The sequence below is a fragment of the Artemia sp. Qi Xiang Cuo genome, chromosome 2 (genome assembly GCF_049724085.1).
Source record: "Artemia sp. Qi Xiang Cuo chromosome 2, ASM4972408v1, whole genome shotgun sequence".
In the NCBI taxonomy this organism is placed as follows: domain Eukaryota; kingdom Metazoa; phylum Arthropoda; class Branchiopoda; order Anostraca; family Artemiidae; genus Artemia; species Artemia sp. Qi Xiang Cuo.
Window position 1 is genome coordinate 132,793 of NC_142795.1, and position 25,114 is coordinate 157,906.

Genomic DNA, 25,114 nt, shown 5'->3' on the forward strand with positions numbered 1-25,114 from the left:
TTATATATGTATACATATATATAATTATATTACAACTGTTGATATTGGAGACAAAATAAGGAACTAATCTGCTAGATTTGCTGAACTCATCTTGGGTCAATTAAAATGTCGGTTTCTTCAGTTCCTAACGATAGTAAGTTAAGGAATTATAAGGCAACCTGACATGCCAAAGATGGAATGTTTACTTTAGCTGCCGATGCATTAGGTGGTCACGCCGTTATTTCGTTGCATAGCTGTCATAACATCTACAATTTTAAGTGTCAATATTGATTGTTTATGAGCAGTGCCATTTTAGCAAAACTTGTTTTACATAAACAATTCCTATCGCGTACCTATCACGCAATAAGCTACAAATTATAAAGCAATATCATAATACTGGTTCACCTTTTTAAACCATGGAAATTTTATTCCATAATTATGGTTCCAAAATAACAAAAAATTTTGCCTAAAACTGTAGAAGTAATTCGACTGACAATTACTCTTTCATGGATCGTCAATTTCTTGATTACCAAGGCACGATATAGCAGATATTGAAAAACAGACTAGTTGTATGAAGTTTATGAATAGCATATATAGGTCAGCAATTTAAAATAAGCGAACCTAAAATCATATCTTTTTGAAATCTATTTAAACTAACTGCTGAAGCCACCAAAGTTGAATGCTGTTGGAACAGTCTGCTGTCCAAATTGATATCCTAAAAAATAATACACGTTAGAGGATAAAAGTATAAATTAAAACACAATGGAGCATGAAAAGATACACGAATGAAGATTATATCCAAGCAAAGTTCTGATGGGAAGGCTCAAACTATACGCAATTTTCAGTTATTTAGTCACTAAAACAGAAATTTCTTCCATAATTACCGCTGGGTACCACCGATCGCTTTTAAAAAGAAAGACTATATATTATCTATTATGAGTGAAAATTAACCGCTTTTAACTTATGTTGTGTAGCTACTGATGAAATGAATTTTGACGTATTCTGCTTCCACCACCGAAACTATAAATATACCAAAAGAAATACACCCAAAATTTTTATGAGATTTATTTTTCAAAACACCGGGAGGTTACAGATCCTCCCTACTGGGAACAAGATATAAGTCCGGCCAACTTTCAGAATAACTTCTTTGCTCTTGTATTGAAATGTTTGATTAAAAGTGCAGTGAATTGAATTTTGGAATAATGTATTTTATCCTTTATTCTTTCCACCTCCACAAGAAGTGAACAGTAAATACAAAAATGAACAATGAATGACCCATTAAAATTAAACAGGATTGTTTCTTGTTATGAAAAAAAGTTCTATTTGACTAGGGCAATGACACAACTTTGTTTGGTCAAAAATTATTCATTCTTACTTAAGTAGCAATGGTGTCAATTCACGAAAATCTAGGGGAGAGGGCAAATTTGTTAATTTTTAGAAGGAAAATATAAAAAAAGGCTATTTAAATGAAAATTGCCACCTCATAAAGGTATTTTTTTCAAAATCTATTAGGCAAGTCCCCCTTCCCCATTTGACACCACTGTTTTGTAGTATCTCCAGCTTTTTTTTTTACTTAGAAAAAAAAAACAAGAAATCAAGGGTTTTTAGCAAGAGAGCATATATTCAAAAAAAAAAAAAAAAAAAAGCAACTTCGCTCTGCTGTCTCAAGTACAAGAAACTATTAAGAATAAAAAAAAAGGAAGAACCGCGAATAAAACCAGAAAACAAAAGCCAGTGTACGAACAACCTTAAAAAGAGAAAAAAAATTGTGAGCTTTTTTGTGCTTGTAAAATTATCTGTGTTGGTGAATACGTTCATAGGTACGTTTCCTGCGAATTAAATTCTGAACTGGATCTTCTCAAAAGTTCAACAGTAAGATTTAGGATAGGTAACCGATTATTTTGAGATTAATATGGAGAACAGTAAAAAAAACAGACACCGTAATGATTTTTTGGATAGAAAAAAATTATAAAATTTCGGCTACTAGATTATAGTATCACCAAAAAAAAGCAAAAATTAACCTGGAACCAGCTCTTGAGCATGTTTCGAAGTTTGATTTTTAAAGAAATTTATATATATATATATATATATATATATATATATATATATATATATATATATATATATATATATATATATATATATATATGTATTTATATATATATATACTTATATATAGATACTTATATATATATATATATATATATATATATATATATATATATATATATATATATATATAATTATATATATATTATATAATTATATATATAATTATATATATAATTATATATATATATATATATATATATATATATATATATATATTATATATAATTATATATATTATATATATTATATATATATATATATATTATATATAATTATATATATAATTATATATATTATATATATTATATATATATATACTTATATATGCTTATATATATATATATATATATATATATATATATATATATATATATATATATATATATATATATATATATATTATGGTATTTGAGGACCGAGAGTAATCCTGCCAATATTTAGTTTTGGCTTTTACCCTGCCCATCATACTCTACTCTCTGACGAGGAAAATATCTACGGGGGTTATTAAAAATCAGCCGATATTTGTTAATTCTTTGCTAATCTTGCAATTAAAATTGATCGATTCCAACATAAGCTCCGTCAAGGTCGGTACATTTTTCATGGCGGTGCTTTTTTCAATCTTTCGGAAAGTCAAAAAGTACAACTTCTACAGTCTCAGAAAACGGTTGTCATTAATTTATTCTAAGAAGTTCTCCGTATTTTCTGCCCGCCCCTCGTATTTCCTATGCATTTTATAGTGAATATGTTTCCTTAATAGTTTTTGTACTTTTTCATCTAACTATAATAAATTGCTATTCAAAAAGTACTAGGGAACATAATAAAAGAGCCGAGTGGAAGAAGTCAACTTGTTTCCAAGATCAACATGTCCTTTTCAATTTGTTCAAACGGACTTGGCTCGAATACTTACTTTTTTCCTAATGTGTTGAACGCATTGATTTTCGGCTAGGGTGAAAAAAAACTAAATCTGTTTGAAAGCTGATCCTTCTATACACGGATTAAATTTGCACCCAAATCAAAGATTCCCCAAATGCTGTTTTTTCCTTAATTCTTCTCAACATATGTACCGTGTAAAACAGAACTGGGTGACCATATATATCAACGTACCTCCTTGTTTTTCCAGTTTTTTACTTTCCCTTGCTGCTCTTCTTTGGTCAGCTAGGGTAACAATATCGTTTAATTCCTTCTGCTGCTCCGGCTTCAAATGAGCCGTCAACAGAGAGTAAAAACCTGGCTCCGATGATTGGAGATGTATCATTACCTTAAAAAAAGAAGGAGCACATCTTTAGGAAAACCGAGTCTTAAAAAAAAAATCTTGATTTTCATTCCGAGACAGGAAAATTCCAATTCTGGTAAGAGCGAATTGACAAAAAGCTAAAAAATCATGACAGAGCTAACTGACTGTGTAAAGTTGAAAATTTTCTCTCGAAAGGCTTTTTGCGACAAAAAAAAAGTTCAACCTGAAAAAAAAGGAAAATCGTGGCTCAACGAAGGGATTTATCTAACAGCTCGTGGTAACGAAATGTAAGTAAGGAGAGACCCAGGCCAACAGTATCCGAAACTCTAAAAAAAGGAATTTTGATAACAATGCTTTAAAAAGACTGGCTTTATATGCTGATTCCAAATATATAATATTAATTCAGTTTAATTTTTAATGTTACGAGCTATGAGCCTAAAAATTTTTATGGTTTTCTAAAAAAGCCCCCCCCCCCCCAAAAAAAAAAGTCAAACAATCGTGATGAAAATCACAGCATTAGATTCACCATACAAGGGAACCCTACGTTTCAAACTCCCATCTACAAAACATAAGATGTTCCTTTTTTCCCGAAGAGAGATGACAGATACTTGTTTTTGTTTTTTCCCTATAGATGATCGTATATAGGTGGTTCTAGAAGATCAGGTGAGGGCTCAATCGAACAGAAATAGAACATTCTAGTGCTATTTTAAGTGACTAAAAAGCTTGTGCCATAGGGAAGTGGCGTTTTCTGCCATTTTGTGGCACCAAACTACGATTTTAGATCAAAGAGGACCAAAATATTACCTATTAAAAATTTTGAGATAGCCAGTCGATAGAAGTCTAAAAAGCAAACTGTATATTGACCTTTCCAGTTGCAGGGTGGCGCACATTGCTGCACGGTGGCGCATTCATTCCTGACAAGTCATGTAGTCTGTAGAAGATAAATGGTTGATATGGACACGACTTTTCATACAGTTACGTTTAGTGATGTATAGTTACATATCACCTATTATGAAGGAAGGGTGGTGTCATTGTGTGGGTGGGACGAGGGAGGGGGAGAATATACCTAGAAGACCATATTTCAATGCCTAAACTATGTAACTCGTCCTTCAGATACTATAGAAAAAGGTATGGGCGGCTGGTAGGAGTTAACCTTTTAATTTAGACTAAGTCTGAATAAGGGTGCTGCTTGGTGATACCTCAATTCTCATTGCAGAAAAAAGTTTCTAACATTTATTTTAATGCTTCATTTAGCTAAACTGATTTGCTCCATATTACAATGATATACACAGTGATGTGTAAGTCCACAACGACTATTGTGAAGGAGATACGGTGGGTCATTCTGTAGGCATGGAGAGGGGGAAAAGATTCAGATAAAAATAGAATGTGTTTAGGGGAAGGAGAGGTTGTAGAAATTGATGTCTAGTCCCTATTGTTTCCTGGGAATATTTTTAGTCTACGCCTTTATTGTTGGTGCTAGGAGGGCTGGGTGGGAGGGGGGGGGTAATAGTGCCCCGTTCATTTGTGACAAACTTTATCTATGTAGCATAAATTATCAGATTTACCTGCCTACTGGTACAGAGGTGGAAAAGGCGAGGCAGGGCATCATGAGCCTCTCCAGGAAATTTCTTGGGTCAAGTGCAACCAGGAATTATTCAACAAAACTACTGTTCATCGAAAATGTCAACTGAATATTCAAACTGAGTCCAAAATTTTGATTAAAATCCAAAATTTAAATTTTTTTAGCAGAAAAACTGAAAAATCAGGACTCTACCAACCAATTTAAAATTATTAATATGTACAATTCATCAGCAAGAAATCGGGTGTTTCTGTGGCCGGTAGCCACATCATATCTTGGTTAGGCCTGGGCATGATTTAGAAAACAATCAGAAATTAGATTGAAAAAACAACAATTTTTCAACTGAAAGTGAGGAGCAACATTAAAACTTAAAACCAAGAGAAATTATTCCGTGTATGAGGGGACCGTCCCTTCTCAACCCCTCGCTCTTTACGCTAAAGTTTGACTTTTTTGTCCCATCCAATTAGAACGACTGCTGAAAAAACAAGGGTCGTTGATTTTGAAACAAGGGAGGTTGAGGAGGGGGCACACCCCCCTTACATACCGAATATATTTCTGTTAGTTTTAACTTATAATGTTGTCCTTACTTTCAGTTGAAAAAACTTGTTTATTTTTTTTATTAGTTGCAAAATATTAATCGCTCTGGACTGCGGCTACGAAAGCTCTGAAATACTGTTTTTGAGTTCAAATGTAACCTTTTTATAAGAACAAAAATTTTGACGAAGAAGGGGAACTAGATAATTTCTCTGATAACACACCCTTTGTTAGGGCCATGAGACCCCTTTTTGAAAAGGTCTAAAGAAAGAGAAAAGTACAAAAAGAAAAAGAAGAATCAACATTGCCAAGTATATACATTTTCCTGCAGAATCACGTGAATTACACGACAAAGACATTACCACCATACAAGACTGCTCTTGAGCTTAGGATAGTTAACATATTTTAACAAGAATGAGAATGAGCTTGACAAAAATTGGAAAATTTTACAGCTAAGAATCCATTACCAACTTCCAAATTTAACCCCACAGATCATTGTTTTCTATATCTCCTGATTCCAGCTGAGAGACATGGCTTCCTAACATAAACAAACTTTGAAAGAAAAACAAATTTCAAGAAATTTTAAATAATTCAAATATGTAGCCATATCTATACAAAGATGGTGCGAATTCCCCACAAGAACCACCCAAGGAACTCCTGTGTGAGATTGGGGAACAATACATTAAAATCCAGATACTGTAAGACCAAATTTCTTTCTCCCTTCTTGGGAGTATCAGCCTTTTTCCTACTCCCCAAAGCTTTGACTATAAGCACGACTAGCCTATTTAGCCAGTTACATGTTCATTAGAAAAACTTTAATCCAGTGGTACTAAACCTAAAGCAGCATAAAAGAGAGACAATGAAATTGAAAGAGAGAGAGAGAGAGAGAGAGAGAGAGAGAGAGAGAGAGAGAGAGAGAGAGAGAGAGAGAGAGAGAGAGAGAGAGAGAGAGAGAGAGAGAGAGAGAGAGAGAGTGGGGAGGGGGGAAGAGGGAGTTTCCAGTTACCTCTTTAAAATAGGAATATTCGTCAACTCCTTTTTCTTCATCATCAATAATGGTGGAATAAATGTCAAATGCCCCTTCGTCTAAATCCGAGTCGTCATCAGAGTCTATGTCTAGTACATCTTCAATTTTTGTACCCATTTTAAATGGAGCGTCAGGATTATTTTTGACTTTGCGTTCTAACTGTTCTAAATAATCTTGTCCTTCATCATCTATTTCATCCTCGTCAGATGACAATCCCTCCTTAAAACAAATATATTCTAAAAACGACATTATTCATAACGAAATCCTGATGTACAACAAGCTTTTTGTAAGGGGATATTCTATCTTCCACATTACTAATATAATTCATTACACAAAAATGTAATTTATTACATGAAAATATAATTTATTACATGAAAATACGATACGTAAGAAAAATCTGCATGTTTGATTAATTCATTTTTATTAGCAACTAACTTTTTTTTCACTAACTAACCTAAACTATCTAAAATAGTGTGAAACTGTCCCACCATCAAGTGTCGACACACCATCAATGTGCCAACTATCATGTGTAACACACTATCAAATGTCGGAAAGGTATCATAAGAAATATTTAAGACAATGGACAAAATTGTCCATTGTCTTATTGTCGACTTTCCTCAAGTAATTGCTTACTCTTTCTTCCAAACTGTTCTTGCTCACGATTTAAAAGCACCAGTCTTACCTAGACTATAATAATCAGAAAGATGTAAAAACATATCTCTTGGACAGGAGGTGCCGATAACCGTTTACTCAAAACATCTTATTATGTGTCTAAAATAAATCACTCGTGTTAAAATACAATGTAGAGAAGAGACACAAGTTTAGCACTGATTTATAGTAAAGCGTAATTTTTAGATTGCACGGCTTCTCATTTCATCGGCACGCCTCGGTTCCTTTTTTATGCTTGAGAACCGATTGATGATTTTCAGTTTATCTTCCTATTTATCCTCAGTTCTAACCTAACATCAGTTCTTTTTTTATGCTTGAAAACCGATTAATAATTTTCAGTTTTATCCGTCGAGATTCTCAGCGACTTGTCCCCCATTTTATATTTATTTATTTTTTTTGCTACGGTGCTTACTAAGTTAACCTGTTAGATGTTGTTTTGGCTAATGTCACGTAGCCTAGCGATACACATAGCTAGTCATGTACCCTACTTGAAAGATTGCTTCAAGGACTGCTTGATTAAAATTTTGAAGTACCTGTCTGTAAGATTATAAAAACTGATTTAAACTTATAATTTATGACTGGTTGGTCAAGAAAATATTTACAGAGCACTTATTACTTGAAGTACATAAAAGAATCCAAACATTAAGCACGTAAACTTTTAATCCTTAAAAGCAAACTGAAGATCAGTTTGAACATTTCTATGAAGGGGGCGCCGGATTTCCCAGCATTATTTAAACGCAATCGAAGATCATTAACGTAATCGAAACAAAAATTTTTGGTAAAAATTGCTGCTCATTTTCTTCTGTTTTTACGTGACATGTTAAACTAGAAAATCACCCTTGGGTTGACCATATGCCAGCTACCATACTGATTAAGCCTTAGCAGTCGACAGGGTAATAATAGCAAATAAATTAGAAAATGCCTATAATTTCATATGAGCTATTTGCTTTCCGTAAAAATAACAATTGTACTCCAAAAGGAGCGCCTTAGCTCCGCCTTCGAGTTCAACTGAGATAGACCTTTGCAATCGCCTCGATTGACCAAAACAAAACCAGTTGACGTTAGCATTCGCTTTGATTCAGACCAAATTAAATAATGAGTGATAGTGAGTTAGTGATTGGATTGTTGGACAATTTAGTCGATGAAGATTATGATCATGAGAGGCGTGGCAGGCAATATAAAGCTCATTCGCGTCGCAGAATACTCTCAAGTGAGAGTGATAGCGATCAAACAAATGGCTCTCGGAGCCCAGAGTTTCAAACTCGTGCTCGGTATGGCTCTTGGAGCCGTGAAATTAGTTCTTGGAACAAAAAATCTTGCTCTCGGAGCCCCAAAAATATCCTTGACACAAAGTGGAAAGCTTCTACGGAAAAGCACAAAGGTAAAAGATTAAAAGAAAACACGTCAAATGACGCTCTATTCAAAAAGATTTCTGAAGAACGTTCTGGTACCAAAAAGGGTCCCAAGATCCATAAGAAACTTGCCAAAGTTGCAAATAGAGCTTTTTCTCAGCCTTTGGAAATAGTGAAGCTAAAAGAGTTATTTGAGCACCACCCTAGGCCTGCGAATACCCAAAAAATTGTTCCTCCAAAGGTGAATAGTGAAATTTGGGCTATTCTCTCATCACAGGCTAAACAGAGGGATGCTAAGGCACTTCAAGTGCAGCGGACAATTGCTCACTCAACATTTTGTGTTTTAGAGGCAGCAAATGCGATACTTGAGCTAGAAAATGAGCATATTAAAGAAAAGGTTGTCAAAAACCTTACAGATGCAGTGCACATGCTTGGCCTCACCAATTACGATCTAAGTTTAAAAAGACGTCATGCGATGAAATTCGAATTGAGCCCAGATCCCAAGGGTTCTTACGAAACTTATGAAACCTGTTATCTCTCTCCTTCGAAGAAAAGGGTATTTGTCAGTTACGTATTTAGACGATTCTCTCCTTCTGGGAAGGTCATATTTAGAGTGTCAAAATAATGTCTATGAAACAGTGAAATTACTGTCAGAACTGGGGTTTTTGATCCCCCCGGGAAAGTCAGTTCTCATTCCAAGCCAACAAATAGAATTTCTGGGCTTTTTGTTAGATTCGCGATCAATGCGTATTTTCCTGCCGGAAAGAAAAATTAAAAAAGTTATACATTTGGTTTCAAAAATTCTTAGTCAAAAATTTACTACGATTCAAGAATTTGCTGAAGCTCCTGGCGTTCTGGTTTCAGCATTTCCAGCAGTAGAATTAGGGCCCTTATAGTACCAGAAAACAGAATCGTTGAAAACTCGAGCATTAGGGTCCGCGAAGGGTGATTTTGCGGAACGGGTAACTTTAACATCCGATGTACATTCGGAACTACAATGGTGGTTGGATATTGCCAATCATGCTTCTAAAGCAATCGAGTCTAGATCAATTGACAAATATCTGTGTAGTGATGCGTCGAAACTAGGTTGGGCACTCGTGGATGAATATTCCATGAAAACGGCCACAGGTGAATGGTCCTCAGAAGAGAAGAGATTTGATATCAATGTCTTAGAAACGAAGGCCGTTTATCTGGGATTAAAATGTTTTGCCCATGATATTAAAGGCATGCATGTTCGGCTGCGTTCTGACAATATAACCACAGTAGCTTATATAAATAAAATGGGAGGATCAAAATCTAAATTTTGTAATTATTTCACAAATAAGGTCTGGCAGGTAGTACTGCAGGGCAAAGGATGGATATCTGCAGAACATGTGCCTGGGGTTGCTAACATTGAGGATAAGGCATCACAAAAATTTGATAATGAAAAGGAATGGAAATTGGATTCTGAAATATTTATTATTTTGAACTTTTTGGTATGTAAGTAAGAAGATATTTATTTGTTTGCGAATAGATTAAATTTTCAGATTTAAACATTTAGTTATTGGAAACCAGATTCAGGATGTTTTTTCGTAGATACGTTTGAAATGAATTGTAAACCTCATTTTTTTTATGCATTCCCCCCATTTAGTTTGCTTCTGAGGACCCTTCAGAACGTGGAAACAGATCAGGCCACTGGTATTTTGATATTTCCAAATTGGACCACACAAGTATGGTATCCCTTACTATTAAAGCTTTTAATAGGAAGTCCAATATTTCTACCAAATGATAATTTTACTTTGTCTCTCCCACAGAAACCGACCTTGCACCATCCATTGTCCAAGACGTTACACCTAGCGGCTTGCGTCGTCTCCGGCAAGGGCTTCACCACCAAGGATATTCTCCCTCCACAGTCGATATTATCATGGATGGGTGGCAGGATTCAACTAAGCGCCAGTACAAAGTTTACATTGAAAAATGGATCGACTTTTGTGGAAGAAACACAATCCAGGCCTTGGAGGCAACTCTACCGGAGATTTTGACATTTCTTACGGAACTTTTTCACTCAGGTTTTGGATACAGTGCTATTAATACTGCGAGGAGTGCTTTATCGGCAATTCTACCAAGCCTTCAGTTAGGCAGTAATCACATCACCAAGAAGTTTATGAGAGGTGTCTTTAATAGAAGGCCTAGTCTACCCAAGATTTCAAGTATTTGGGATGTAAAATGTGTATTCGATCTCTTTAAACTGCCAGCTTGGGATATCGAAAATCTTCAATTAAAGACACTAACACAGAAATTAGCAGTTTTATTGATTTTATCAGCTTGTGAAAGAGTTCAGTTTTTGGCCAGTTTATCACTTAGTAATATGGTACATAATGACGATGGAAGTTTTGATTTTCAAATCAATGTATTGTTAAAAACATCGAAACCGGGCAACCACAAATCAGTATTTAAATTTCTACCTTTTAAAGAGTCGTCACTGGGTCCAGTGACGCACCTCTCTAGTTATATTAGAATGACATTATATCAAAATAGAAACGACGCACTTTTTCTTACATATCGTAAGCCTTATACTGCTGTGTCCTAGTCATCTATCTCTAGATGTATAAAAGAAGTTATATTTCTTGCAGGTATAGATATCAGTGTGTATGGTGCTCATAGCACAGGGTCTGCCTCAACGTCCCACCTTAAAGCAAGAGGAATTGATGTAGATCAAATCATAAAATATGTAGGCTGGACAAATGCCAAAACGTTTGCAAGGTTTTATAATAAACCAATTGAAAGCGGTCAGCAGTTATCTGTCTTTTGAATATATTCACTGTAATTTGTTATATTTGAAATATCGTCCTATAAATGAATTTTTGTACAACAGCCTCTTTTAATGAATAGGGCTATTATTGATCATTAGTGTTGGTATAGCTCATGCTGAACTTGAAAATCTCAGTTGAAATCGAAGGCGGAGCTAAGGCACTCCTTTTGGAGTAGAATTGATAAATTAAACAAAAACTTACCAAGTTTGAAGTTTGATTATTATTCTACTCCAAAGAAGGAACACCAGCGTAGCTGAGAATTCAACTGCCCTCCCAATTTCCCATCCAGTTGAACTCGGAGCGTTTCATCATGAGCTTAGCACCACATATTATAATGACTTTAAAATACTGCTGTTGTTTTGGTCAATCGAGGCGATTGCAAAGGTCTATCTCAGTTGAACTGTCAGCTACGCTGGCGCTCCTTCTTTGGAGTAGAATTACAATCAAACTTCAAACTTGGTAAGTTTTTGTTTAATTTATCAAATAAACAATTAAAAATTCATGAAAATTGAGAAAAGGAGTCCCCAAAGAGGCATGAAGCAATGCATACCTGGCTAGATTTGTGATTGGTTGGAGCAGAAATAGTAGTAATAACATTGGGATTGGGAAATATGGCTAAAACCACCCAGCAGAATTACAAGCGGCCCTAAAATAATGAAAAAAACTTAAGCCTCAGTTAACACAACAGAATTTTTAACGCTTATCTATCATTCGCAAAAACAAATAGAAGTTCGCCAACCCACTATCTTCAAAACCTTAACCCAAAAGACATGTTGCCCAGGTTATATGTTTACCTCATCTTCACTGTCAGTTTTCTCTTCTTCCTCATTATCCTCAGCTGCCTTTATTTCATATGCCCTTTTTAATCCATTAAAAAGGAGGATGCAAGAGGGGAGTAGCACTCCAGCGACTTCTCCAACAGCTTGCGGCCGATGGCTAGCTGGTATTTCTAACAGCTTACAAATCCCGATAACACACAATTTTCTATCATGGAGCCTGAAACAATAGAAATCAATATAACCGATGTTACCGATAACTAAAAGATTAAACTTGGAAACGTATACAAAACTAATATAACAAGGTGAAGAAACAATAAAAATCTTTATTCGTTCCCTTTATCACACTGCAATAACATGGGTATCGTCAAACAAAAGCACAAAAAGAAACAACACCAAAAAACACAAATGATGAGCCATCCCTTCGACTTCAGGACACTATTGTTGTAACACCTGAAGTAGCAGGGCAAGAAGGAGTTTAAAAATCTTGTTGTCGAGTGTGAAGGCGGGCATTCTAACAGGTTTTTTTCCCTTTAAGAGTTGCCAACCTTGTTGCGCGGGCGTGGGTCTCTGAAGTAAACGTAGGTAGGATATCTGGGTGCGTTGAGGGCTTCAGGATGTCGGCTCAAAACTTCATCAGAACTCCATGCCTCCTTTTATCCAGGGTTGGGAGTTTGAGTTGGCTCAAGCTTCGTTCATAGCTTTTGTAATTTGGCCTAAGAATTATTTTGGAGGCTCTCTTCTGAATTGTTTCCAGTTGGTTTTTGTGTTTCTCTATAAGCCATGTGTGCCACAAGTAATCAACATCAAGCAAACAACTAATCAACGTACCTATCCAAACAAAGTAAACTTGGATATTGTCATACCTAAAATCGGAAACATTCAAACAACGGGCAGTTACACATATAAGGTTAATACCATTAAATGGGGGAAAAAGATTAGATAACATAGTTCTGAAAATTGCTTAACTGACAGTTGAATTGTAATATGACCCAACAGCGTCATAATACTACGAAAAAAAATGATATCAAACAATAGGGCGGAAGTAAAAAAGAAACAAAAAAAAATAATCTCGGGCATAGGTGAAAACATACGGGACGGGCGGGGAAATTTTTCTAGGGGGAGGAAAATCAGAAAAACAAGAGGCCCCTTCAGACAAAAAGGGACCATATCCATTCCACGTTGCGCAACTATGTGTTATTTATGTAATAGAACCATTGTTACATCATTTTCACTCCCTAGTCGTCTTGATGACACTGTGTGGTGACGTTTTATTCATAGTCGTAATGCAAGAAGCGCCAATAAAATATGAAAAATGCATCTGACCACCCACAAAGTTCCATGGCAATTAATTTATTTCACAACGTTGGGACTAAATAAAAAGGGCTCATTTAAACATTAAAAATGTGAATTATACTGACTGATCCTGTCTTTACCGGGCTGCCTTCCAATGGTTACAATTCTTTCTATAATTGTTTACGTCCATGAATAACCAGTCCAAAAGCATTTATTGCAAGGCTCTCGGCCAAAATAGGTAAATGACCATTTCAAACTAAAAGCTAATGAACTAGGAGCCAAGAAAATATAATACAATGAAAATAACCAAACTAATAAGAAAAAACCGTCCCAATCACGTCGCTTCTTGCATCATTAATTCAATTTTGTTTCATTTCCTTACGTCAGGTGGAATTTTCTTTTTCTCTTACTTGTTTCTTCTTCACACCCCTTTCAATTTTATAACCCCATCTTTTACCCTCTTTAGTAGGCTAGCTGTTCAAAGATATTTGGCTGAAACTTTACGCAAGTACCATAATAGCTAAGTCAATTTTGCTGCCACACTCGGGCACCGACAATATTTATATATTAAAAAATTGCGCAAACACAACGGGCTACAAGGTCAAGTCCTTGTCAAGCTCTATCGGAAGTATAAGTATGGCTCTAGTGGACCAAAATTATAAACAATGTAATTATTTCATGAAAGAACTTACCCAAGAAAACAGTCTGTGTCTTGTATCCATTGTTTTATAAATTGAGTCAGTACACTAACTCCACCTATTTGTGGGAGAGCCTCTAGTGTATTTAACAACATCTCTGGGTTATAGTAAAGGGCAGCAATAACTACCTAAAATTAGAGGGATATTACATACATGAAATGAAGGTAAGCAATTGAGGGCTGTGGGTGATTTGGAGACTGAACCCTTTCTTCAAAATTTCAAAATCCTTCTTTCTTTTTTCCCATGAATCAGTTTAATAGATTTCTATGCAAAATGCAATAAAAAAAATCAAAAGTAAAATTACCAGGGCTCATCTTACGAGATCCTCGAAGCCCATAAAGAAAATTAATCAACTTGTTCAGATAGGGATTAGATCGCTGAATTATTAAGCCAACCCATATCTACACTTACTTTAATATACTGTTACAGCCAACGACTCATTGCAGTACTAATCCGTCTAAGACCAACATAGTTGCAGCAATACTCCTCCACCCCACCCCCTTATCCATAGTTTCACTTTTCAATACCTTCTGCAAAATTTATAATTGCTTAGAATTTTTTTTCAACTGGCTATCCCCATTTCTCCCGATGGCATCCTTCTATTCGTTCGACCTCACCTGAAATGTCAAAAAGCACAAGTTCTAGCAGTTTGTCTTCCTTTATCTTTAAAACATGATTTAACCATCTGATCCCTTTTTTTACACTACATCTTTAGAAGGTGTAAGAAAACCACTTTTTCATACAACTATTGGTTGATATAGTCACTCTGTTTTACATAATGAACACTACCTAGTGGTCAAAAGTGTAAACAACTACTATGTTTGAGAAAAAGATTTAATTTTGTTGGCTTAATTTGGGACGTGTAGAGAAAATATAAGCAACTAATCTATTAAGTGTTTATTTGCCATCCTCTGTCAAAGATATTTATAAGATTTTAAAACTTTCATCTGATTAAGATTTTCGTTAAATCAAAATACTTCCTTTTATTGTGCGTAGTAGCGCTGACTGTACAACAATGCTATTTTTTATGGATTCATGCACGGCGGCATCTACTCGAAGATAATAATGAGTAAAAAAAAAGATGGCGTGCAACATATTCAGTGGAAATTTGTTTTCTCATTTCAGGCGTGGATCCCATTTTTAAGTGTATAGAAATGTATTGCAAATAAAATGAAAAAAATTCATCTTTGTTTTATTCGTTATTAATTGTGTCAATTATGAATCCGGACAAAATGGATCTTCAAATAAAACTGAAGACATCCAACGAAAAAGAGAAAAAGCAGGTGAAAAAACTTCTAAGAATCAAGGAAAGATCGAAATAGTTTTGTTCCTTAATGACAGTTTTTAATGTTATCTTGCAAATTGGCAAAGCCATGTTTTTTACATATGATCCGCTTTTTTCTGAAAATCTCACGGCTGTCATTGCCTAACCTAACCTTGCCTTAAATTACCTTGAAGATGTCCTCTGTGTACATAGCTTGGAGAGTAAATGATTATCCCAAAACCAGTATTCAGCCTAGATTAAAACCAAAAAATTCATACCGAAAAGACTCATGAGCAAATTAAAAGGAATGTTAGTGAGCCAAGTGAAAAGTTGAAAGCAATGCTACAAGCCACTCCTGACGTAATAACCTGGAGCTGTGTCTGCTACAGACTATTACACTAGACAGAAATGACTAGTCAGCTTCTGGAACAAACAAACCTAATTTGAAATGTCAGGTTGCCACAAGTTGTAGAGAACCCCTTGTTTGAGTGCGATCCATGCGCACAGCGCATCAACGCAGCCTGTGCTTGAATTAACGCCAAAATTGTTCTCACTATGCAGAAGTTTCTGAACAGGTCGTTCTGGTTGTCTGTCAAAAGTACCTACACCAGGCGAATGAGACTGTATCAAGATCCAACCGAAATCTGTCTAGTGCAAGTGTCCAATTGTCAGTCAATCCACTCAAATCGAGACAGAGTACCCTCAACACGTAGAGGTACCTGCACTTATACCTAGCCGTGAGTCGCTTCTTTCTAGGTTCCACGTAAGTGTTGGAAGCAGAAAATCGGAACACTGCGGGTTTTTAAAGATGATTTTAAAGCCAGCTGCCTAGACGAGTGTTGTGCTCCATCACAAAGGTCTTCATCGAAATTTCCCTTTCCCTGTCTTTTGTGACCTCTTGCCCTGATGTCAACCTCCTTACCAGTAGAAGAAAAAAGCTCTGTTTCAAGAAAGTGTTGCAATGCTCAAAAACAGGGAGCAAACACCTCTACCTTTGTTGATGCATGGCCTCTAAGGGTAGCTATCTACTTTTTGATATTGCCAGTATCAGTTAGTCTTGGTCTGAGACTGAGAAGTTAGTTGCATTTGACGGATCTTATTCCCATTTAAAGCTAAGAATGATTCTTGATGGCATTATAATAATCCATGGTCGTGATATTGGTATATTTTTGCCTATCTACAGTAAAAAGCAGATTCTCCAATTTTAACGATATACGAAATAAGGCGACTTTGAAGTCAAGGGTTGTGGTGAAGTCACCTTAGAAGCTTCCTAAAAAGTAGCGTCACTTGTGATATTCGTGATTTATTATCCACCCCGTGTTCCCTATTGCCAAGACCTTGTAACTTACATGCAGCACTGCACTGAGAATCCACGATCCTTGGATCCTACCACACATGCCATAATTGCCTGGGAACTTAAACGATCTTGGTCCTAAATGGCTAAGCATTTATCCCTCCCCAAAGCAAGTTTGTCACTGTGCCAACAAAAGGTAGCCGTATGTTGGATATTAGTTTATCAATTCTCCAGAATACTCTAGTATCCCATTTACATTACCTTAGGCGCGAGTGGCCACAAGTACGTTTTTTGGGTACCTAATCAATTCGTTTCAAACAGGCAATAAAAAGTGTATCACACAGGCAATACACACCAGAGTCAGTAAATATCTACAAGAAATGGCTATCAACACGTAACTGGCGCCTCATCCTACCACTGTTTGATAGTAATAAAATGACAAGTTTATTCTGAAAGGAATTATTCTGAAAGGAATCAAGCTATGATACAAATTCTAAAGCTAGAATCCTAAAGTTCTAATACTATCAAGATGGCTTTACTTCAAACTTGTGTACAAACTAATCATTGTGTACAAACTAACCAGTGCGTTTATATTTGACAGTAAACGGGCGAATGCCATTTAAATATTAAAAATTTCACCAATTAATTCTTGTCAGTATAATTCAACCACCATTAACCATTGGATGTGCTTACGTACCTGAAGAAGCATTGTTCGCAATTCAGAGGTTTTAACTTCCCTGAAGAGTCTTGAAACGGCTAATTCTACAAATGGGGGAATGCAAGAATCAATTCTTCCCTTGCATTGAAGAATGATTACTTCGAGAAGTTTGGCAGCATGACACTCAGGGTCTTCCCCAGAATCATTAGATAAGACCTAAAATATAAAGGAAGAAATAAGAAATGACGACGCTAAAAAAAAACAACTCAAAATTTAACGCTTGGTAGGGTAGATTATTAAAGTGAACTAAAACCGGTTGGGTAACTTGGGGATTCTGAACAAAAAAGAATGAGCTTATTCACCACAATAAATTCAAAACTAAAATGAGCCTTTCAATTTTGAAAAAAAGAGCTACATAACCTCAAAAGAAAGAAAAAAAAAAGAAATAATAAACAAAAAAAAAGCAACAACAAAAATCCAAAGTATCAAGAACTGTTTAAAGACTAACACAATGACACATAAGGAGAACGTCAAGAAGTGACATCAATCACTAAAAGAACAATAAAATGCCGCACGAAGGAGTTGCGCTATCTTTCTATTGCCAAAGTGGAAATTCTCTTGACATAAATGTCTAGTGACATTTTTTTGTAGTTACTCTAGTACAGTATTAATTGCCAGTTTTCTTGTTAGGGAGGAAGAATGTGACGGTGCAAGTCGAGCTGTAGGCATTCCAGGCTCAAGTCTACGTTAAAGAGTACTAACATATCTCAAACTTACAATAGTTAAGTCCTCTACAGACTCGAAAAGATTTTGGTAAGTGCTCATAAATCGGAAGAAAAATCATATAAGAAATATCAGAATTGATAAACGGCCTAATTTATTTCCCTAATTAATGGTGGTAAAATTAGAGGTGTATTCCCATTTATAAAAGGAAACAATGCTCCCAATCAGGCTGAAATCTGCCAAACATTCTTGAGAACTTCCGTAAATTGAGTCCTCTAGCTTCATCAAGGAAGATTAAGTGAATCTATATAGTAAGGCTTTTAAAACACCAGAAAAATAAATGCGGCAAAACATATTTTAGTCTTAGGATGCTTTAAGATAGAATTTAAGATCAAAACGGGTCAATATTATCTGCTAGCTAAATAAAATATAGAAAACTAAAAAACGTTAAAAGCTGGCATTTTAGAAATAGCCCTAATGTTGGCTAAGATGTCTGGGGGCAATTTAGAGTCTGAGAAATAAAAATACGTTTGAGCAAAAATACAAGGGAAGAGACCATCAACAAGACTAGTTAATCGGTAGAGTATTAATTCTCATCACTTCTTCATCAGTTTAGATTAGTCTTATAACACCAATCTAATTATCATATCGATACATTCCTGAATCCCCCTACAGTGATTTGCATCTTTTATATCTACGGACTTAATATGCACATGGTGTGTCAAAGCCTGCTTTCCAAAGGACATAATTTTTGGTTTCAGGCCCGTTCACCGCACTGCTTTTGGGTACACTAAAATACAGACCCCCAGGCCTAATTTGTACTTCTAGACAGGTCGATATAAATATTAAATATAGCCAAAAGTTACATTTTGTATGTAACTTTTGAATGTATACATTTTGTATGCAATTTTCGGAACTTGTGTATTATACGCCACTCACTCAAGTTTACGCTGTGTAAAAAATCGAGAACAAACTGGTTTCTTCGTTATTTTTTTCAGCTTAGCGTGAGAAAAGACAAAGACAAGTGACAGAATAGATGGAAAATATATAATTTAGGCTATATATTTGCACATTAGGGGAGAGGGGGGTAACTATTTGGAGAGTTTGAAGTTAGAAAACAATTATTGCTTCTTAATATGTAGAACAATTGTACCTAACACATTTTGAATTCAGACCCGCCATACTTTACCCCTGCCCCCCTAATATGCAAATATATAGCCCAAATTTGTTTCTAAAGTAACGAAGAATCCGGTTTGTTCTCGAGTTTACACAGCGTAAACTTGAGTGAATGGCGTATAATACACAAGTACCCAATTCTCATTTTGAAAAATTAAAATTGCCCATCTTAGAGAATTGAAGTAAGGTTGAAAATTTTTATTTCCTGTTTGAAAAATGGGCGAGTGCTCCTCAGTGACTAAGCCAAAGCAGTATTTTCCAAATGAGAAGGGTGATCCTGTCCCTCAAAAAGAGATGATAAACGCTTTTCTCTGCGTGGTAGCAAAACTATCCTGCGGATTTTTTCAGCAGTTAGGTTGATTTATAGTAGTAACTAATGCTGAAATAAAGCTTTAGATTACATTTTTTAAAGACTGGTTCTATGCAATCATAAGGAGTAGCCATATGAACAGGTCTGGGATCAACTGATGTAGGTTAGATTAACTGCCAACAAGGCCCTATCAGCCACTAGTAGTGCAACCTCTCTGCTTATACCCTCTGTCATTCTATAAAACAAACTAGAATTTCCTTAGCCGGTGAAAATTTTTTGGTTACGTTCACTGTATAATGGTCAAGCGTACATTGGTCATTCTTCTAAATAACCGAAAAAAAATGCTGAATCGATCAAATAAACAACTTTTGTCTAAGACAGAGTGGATTGGGGGGGGGGGGGCTTTGATCTTATTTACTATTTCATCCCGTGTAATCTTGGCTTTGTCTTCTTAGATCTATAACTACCTATTGCAAGAAAACTATAGTGACTCACAAGAAAGACGGAATAGTATATACAAAACAGAACCTAAATTAGTTCGGCTTCTTCTACCCAATATTGTAGATACAATTCTGCATGGTTATTATTCCCAATGATTCGCCTAACAATAATAGCATTTACACCAGGGGTATAAACGCGCGACCAATGAGCCGCATGTGGTCCATCTCATGCATTATTTCGGCCCGCAAAATTCCTCACGCTTAGAACAAATAGCATGAGTATGGAAAACCAACAATACAACCAGACATATGATTTAGCTTCCATTTGTTCAAAGATTAACTTTGATTTTAAAAACATTTTTGAACATCTATATTTTATTGAAACATCAGAATCAAATCTTCATTTTTATAACACTTGTCACAAAACAGAAATATTTCAGTTTGAGAAATCTGGTGCTTTTGTTATCTGAAATTTTTCACTTTGAGAAAGATTAGCGCTTTTTCGCCACGAAATTGATCAAACATAAAACACATTCAAAAATACCAGGCGCTAACTTCCAACACCAAAAACGAAGTACAAATACCCCAATTGATACCAGTTAATAAAAACTGAGTGAAAAAGTTGAAGAAAAAAAACTGCCCTAGTAAAATTGATATATTTCAATAATTTCATTTTTCATTTAATTTGTATTTATGGATCTTTATTTTTTTTAGTGTTATGATTCTTTACTCAATGTGCGTTTAGTTTAATTACTACTAGCCTATACTATCTATGTTTACATAAAAGAGTAATTGCAGACACAATAACAGATATAGACATAGACATAGACTTATTCATTGACACACTCGGCATAGCACTAAGAAGCACTAAAACTGAGCTGTTTACAAGGTCATAAAAATTGCACAAGCACGAACTACAATTACTTTATGCTACTAAACAAACCCTTGAAAAAGGCATTAAAAGAATGGTAACAACCAATCTAGTTCCCATTTTTGGCACCAAATATTGTCTACACTGATAATAAAATCTAATATAAGAACGAACATTTATATGCGGCTCATGGGGTTCTTCGGGGCACTTTCAAAATCCTTTGGGCTACCAGTCCTCATTTACACCATTTTAAAAGAAGTTAAGCCAATGAACTAAAAGCTTTACTTTAAATTTATTTGAATAGCAAATAATTATAAGACAAGTCTCTTGGGATAGGAAGGATACTTTTCCAATAGAACCTGAGAGTAATAAACAAAAACAGAACGTTGGTCACTTGTCACTCCTTTCTTACAGTTCGGTACAACGAACTGTTTGATTACTACAAAAGTAAATGCATTGTTGTCAAAACTCCTTAGTAATAGCTGAAATATCTTAGTGAATTTGGGGGTTAGAATTTCTAATCAATATATTACCGCGAATATCCGAAATCTGGCTAACGTCGACATTCACCTGTGAATGTCCAAAATTCCTTTTTCTCGTGCTTGGATTCAATTAGCTTTGCGAGTCAGCTTTTCCAGTCTTATGTAAGCTATGATGGTAAAAGTTAAAGTTAGGTTAGGCTAACCTAAACTAAGCTAACCCAACTTAACCAAACCTAACCTGTCAACATCAAATCTTGCATTAAACTGAAAATTTTCACTGAAAACACTGACTAAATCCAAGGACAAAAAAGGTATTGTCGACATTCCCCAGTGAATGTTGACAATCACGAATTTTAGACAGTCACAGTAACAAATACACTTACAAATATTTGCTAATAGCTACTCTTTGGTATTAGTATTTTTGTACAGAAGCTTTTACCGGCGGTTGAAGTCCGAAAAATTGGTTTCTAGGCCCAGAGTCAAGTACTACTGAAGAGACGGGTCCTTCGGATTAATATTTCCGGGGAGCAATCCTATCCTCATGTGAGGGGAAACGACGATACCCTTCAAGGGGGTCATATTTCAAAGGATGGTGTGGATGCTATTCCTTTTTGGCCGCATGAAACGTGGACACAGTTGCTTGGATTGTCATTGGTAAGTTAACTTATGTCTGCTTGAGTCAATGCCAGGATCAGTGAAAATTGTCAGCCAATATATGCATTTTTTTTTTTTTTTTTTTTTTTTTTACCTTTATGGCTAAGCTAAGCCAATTCTTCTCCAAAAATATGTTTCCTTTACAGACATTAAAATCTAAGTTTAAAATCGCAGCTGAGTTCCGACAATCTGTTCCATTTGCAACTCCCAGAGAAAATTTTGGTGTAAATTTGGAAATGGAAATGCTTTGAGTAAACATTTTTTGACAATGACACCATCTTGAGTCTATTCATATCTGACAACCAGGATTTTTACCAATTCTATATTTATTTGTTACAAAACTATCAAGATTTTAAGCCAGGCACAACCAAGCTTGAAATCCCCCTCCCCCCCCCAGAAAAAAATGGTGACTCGTAAGAAAGTAAAAAAATGTATATAAACAAATTTTAAATGCGCTTATAAAACCAATTTTACGCAAAAAAGTCCTCCGAAAAAAGAAAAATACCGGATACACCCTTGACCCGCAAGGTGATGATCTTTCAATTAGGGCCCAACCGATATGAGGATCAGTGTCATTATCGGATATCGGGAAAAAAATATTTGTTAACGGCTGTTTTTTTTTTTTTTTTTTTTTTTTTTTTTTTTAATGCCGAACTCGTCCAGAAGAGGGCACCAGATTTCCTGAAGTAATTTTTGCTTGTCCAGTCTTTTGGGGTGGAGCCACCAGCTACGTCTGACCATATTGGAGAGAGCAGCAGAGGTGAGTCAAATTAAGTCAAAGTATATTTGCTGTCAATAGACACCTGGTGCAGCAATGTTCTAAATGTATGGGGACTCCAAGAACGTACATCTTTATACCGAAACAACTAAAAAGAACAAAATAAACCATGCATTTCTTTTTAATGAGAGTTCACTTGCGTGGGTGAAAGATCCGAGAAACCACCGTGTGTCAACACCTTGGAAATTTAGCTTATGTGTCCGAATTAGTCGGCATACTGAACGATTTTGTCGACACATTCTTTAAATCCCTTCTCCTAGCATGAACTTGTTAGACCATACAACAGGAGACCATATAATATGAATATACAGTAAAGTTTTCACATTAATAGGAAAATGTTTAAAAATTCATAGTCCCGCTATTGAAATTTGGGTCTTGAATAATCAATGTCAATAAATATTTTACGCTTCTTTCAAGGATTTGTCAGCAAATTGTATCGGTATCGGACACCAAAAAACCATATCGGTCGGGCCCCACTTTCAATAATTGCTATTGACATCCAAAATTTGTCATATAGGGGAGATTTTTATCTTGGCGTCTAACATATTTTAGACCCAAAGAGATTTTGATGTTTTTTAGACCCTTGCACATTTCTGTTCGTATAATATATCTCCTTAAAACCCTACTGAGGCCCTCCATCTCGTGAGTGGTTTAATACTCTTATATCTCCTTCCCGCTTCTTTCCCGGGTTGTTCCTTCCCACTTTAGACTTCACTGACTCAATTTCTTTATATTTAAATCGGTCGACGAAGATACAGAGACATGGGGAATCAAAATTCTGTCAGGCTAAAAACAAGGCCTCTTTAAACTTAATTATGATAACAGTGGTTAGTTTTAGTTTCTAAGGAAATTAAAGGCTTTAGTTTGTAACTACTAGTTTTAACAAATAATGACCAAAGTTTTAATTTTTAGGGTGAAAGATGAGTTCTATGTGCGAGTTTTTTTTTATAAGTAAAACGCACTTAACCTTTAACAATGCGAACTACATTCTGAGAAAACACCCGAATAACCAAAAACAGTTATCATTACTAACGTTTTTTCGCCAAGTGATTCTCGAAGGATTTTTGGTTCTGATAATAAAGCATGGCCATCGGAAAAATTGTGCCTTAAATAACAAACTTTTTAATTGGTTAATTATCAATAGCATTTTGTTTTTACGATAAATTTGTAAAAGATTTATCCAGATTTATGGGAAAATAAGAATCAATGATAGAGGATAAAACCTTACCGTTTTGGCCATTTCAAACGCGGCTAAAACACGTGCAGGATTAGATAGGAAACCGTCGGTATCTACGGTTACGTAATTGTGAAGAGCAGGCATCATCTCGTTAAAGTAGTCAAATGCGTCTCTTTGGAAAGTCTGCAAAGAAAATTGTGAGTTTTATTACTTCCAATGAAGAACCTAAGCCAATTCGTCAACTGGTTTGCGGTGGAACAAATCCAACATAAGCGTGTGAGTTGACTAATTCATTCGTAAAGGACACCGGAGGTTAACAAACGAGCATTATAGGTCCGAAGAACCCCAAACTCTTGAAAATTATTGTCTAATAACTCATTTTCGGTATTTCACGCCAAGAGGGCTTAGGATGCGAGTATGGCTATCACTAGCAGCTGGTCACTAATCCTGGCTCCTCAAGTTATCTTCAAGCGAATTCTATATAAAGATCGAGAATATCCTCCTCATATCTCTTTAATTCCCATACTCCCAAACCAAACTCAGCTTTGCTTATCGCAGTCGTCTGGGAGTACTGAACTTTTCTAAGCTGAGTAGAGACGAATCGTAGATACCGACTGACTAACTATTCAAGCTGTACCATAATTTTATTAACAATAATTAATACTAAATGTGACGCATTGCATAACGTTAATACTGAGAATGGGACAGGAGTCAGTAAAATACCACCTACAACATCCTTAAATTTGATTATCTCATCTTGTCATGGCCCACAGTATGCTCATTCAATCTTGAATCGGTCTCAAGTCTAAACAACACGAAGACTTCTATTCTAGATCTGAAACATCTTGACAAGTTATAGTTATTGATATCATAACAATCCCTCTTAACTTTTAGGTCAATTAATAGTTTTTTTTTCTCAAAATATAATAATGATTGATTGTGCATGGTAAGTATTGCCAATTTGCCTGGTTTCATAAGGGGTAGAGATAAAACCCCTCTTTACACCTAACCAACACGTTTATTGGCATTTAGTATTACTACCAAGCAGGCATGGTTCCATATATTGGTTGCTTAATCGTTTGGACCCCTAGGTCAGATTTTTTTTTTATAAAGGTAGCATATTCAGCTAAACAAACAGGCCATTCCAAGCAGAAGGTAGAATTTATTTTTTATTGTACTTGGCGACTTCAGCATAGATATTTTTAATTTACAGAAATTGACGACCCTGCAAGCTGAATA

General features: G+C 35.4%; 1 protein-coding gene across 2 annotated transcripts in view; it reads right to left on the reverse strand.

Annotated features, from left to right (window-relative positions):
• Nucleotides 1-543: 543 nt before the first annotated feature.
• Nucleotides 544-25,114, reverse strand: part of msk (importin-7 msk) — a 165,854-nt gene continuing 141,283 nt past the window's right edge. The window contains exons 12-18 of one of the 2 annotated variants that reach the window (XM_089098588.1): nucleotides 23,927-24,058; nucleotides 17,304-17,480; nucleotides 14,043-14,176; nucleotides 12,073-12,274; nucleotides 6,445-6,681; nucleotides 3,196-3,349; nucleotides 544-694 (exon numbers count right to left, since the gene is read on the reverse strand). In XM_089098588.1, coding sequence (XP_088954714.1) covers nucleotides 633-694; nucleotides 3,196-3,349; nucleotides 6,445-6,681; nucleotides 12,073-12,274; nucleotides 14,043-14,176; nucleotides 17,304-17,480; nucleotides 23,927-24,058 — 1,098 coding nt within the window. In that variant the 3' untranslated portion in view covers nucleotides 544-632. Of the gene's footprint in view, nucleotides 695-3,195; nucleotides 3,350-6,444; nucleotides 6,685-12,072; nucleotides 12,275-14,042; nucleotides 14,177-17,303; nucleotides 17,481-23,926; nucleotides 24,059-25,114 lie in introns of both variants that reach the window. The other variant, XM_089098583.1, reaches the window with a different exon arrangement.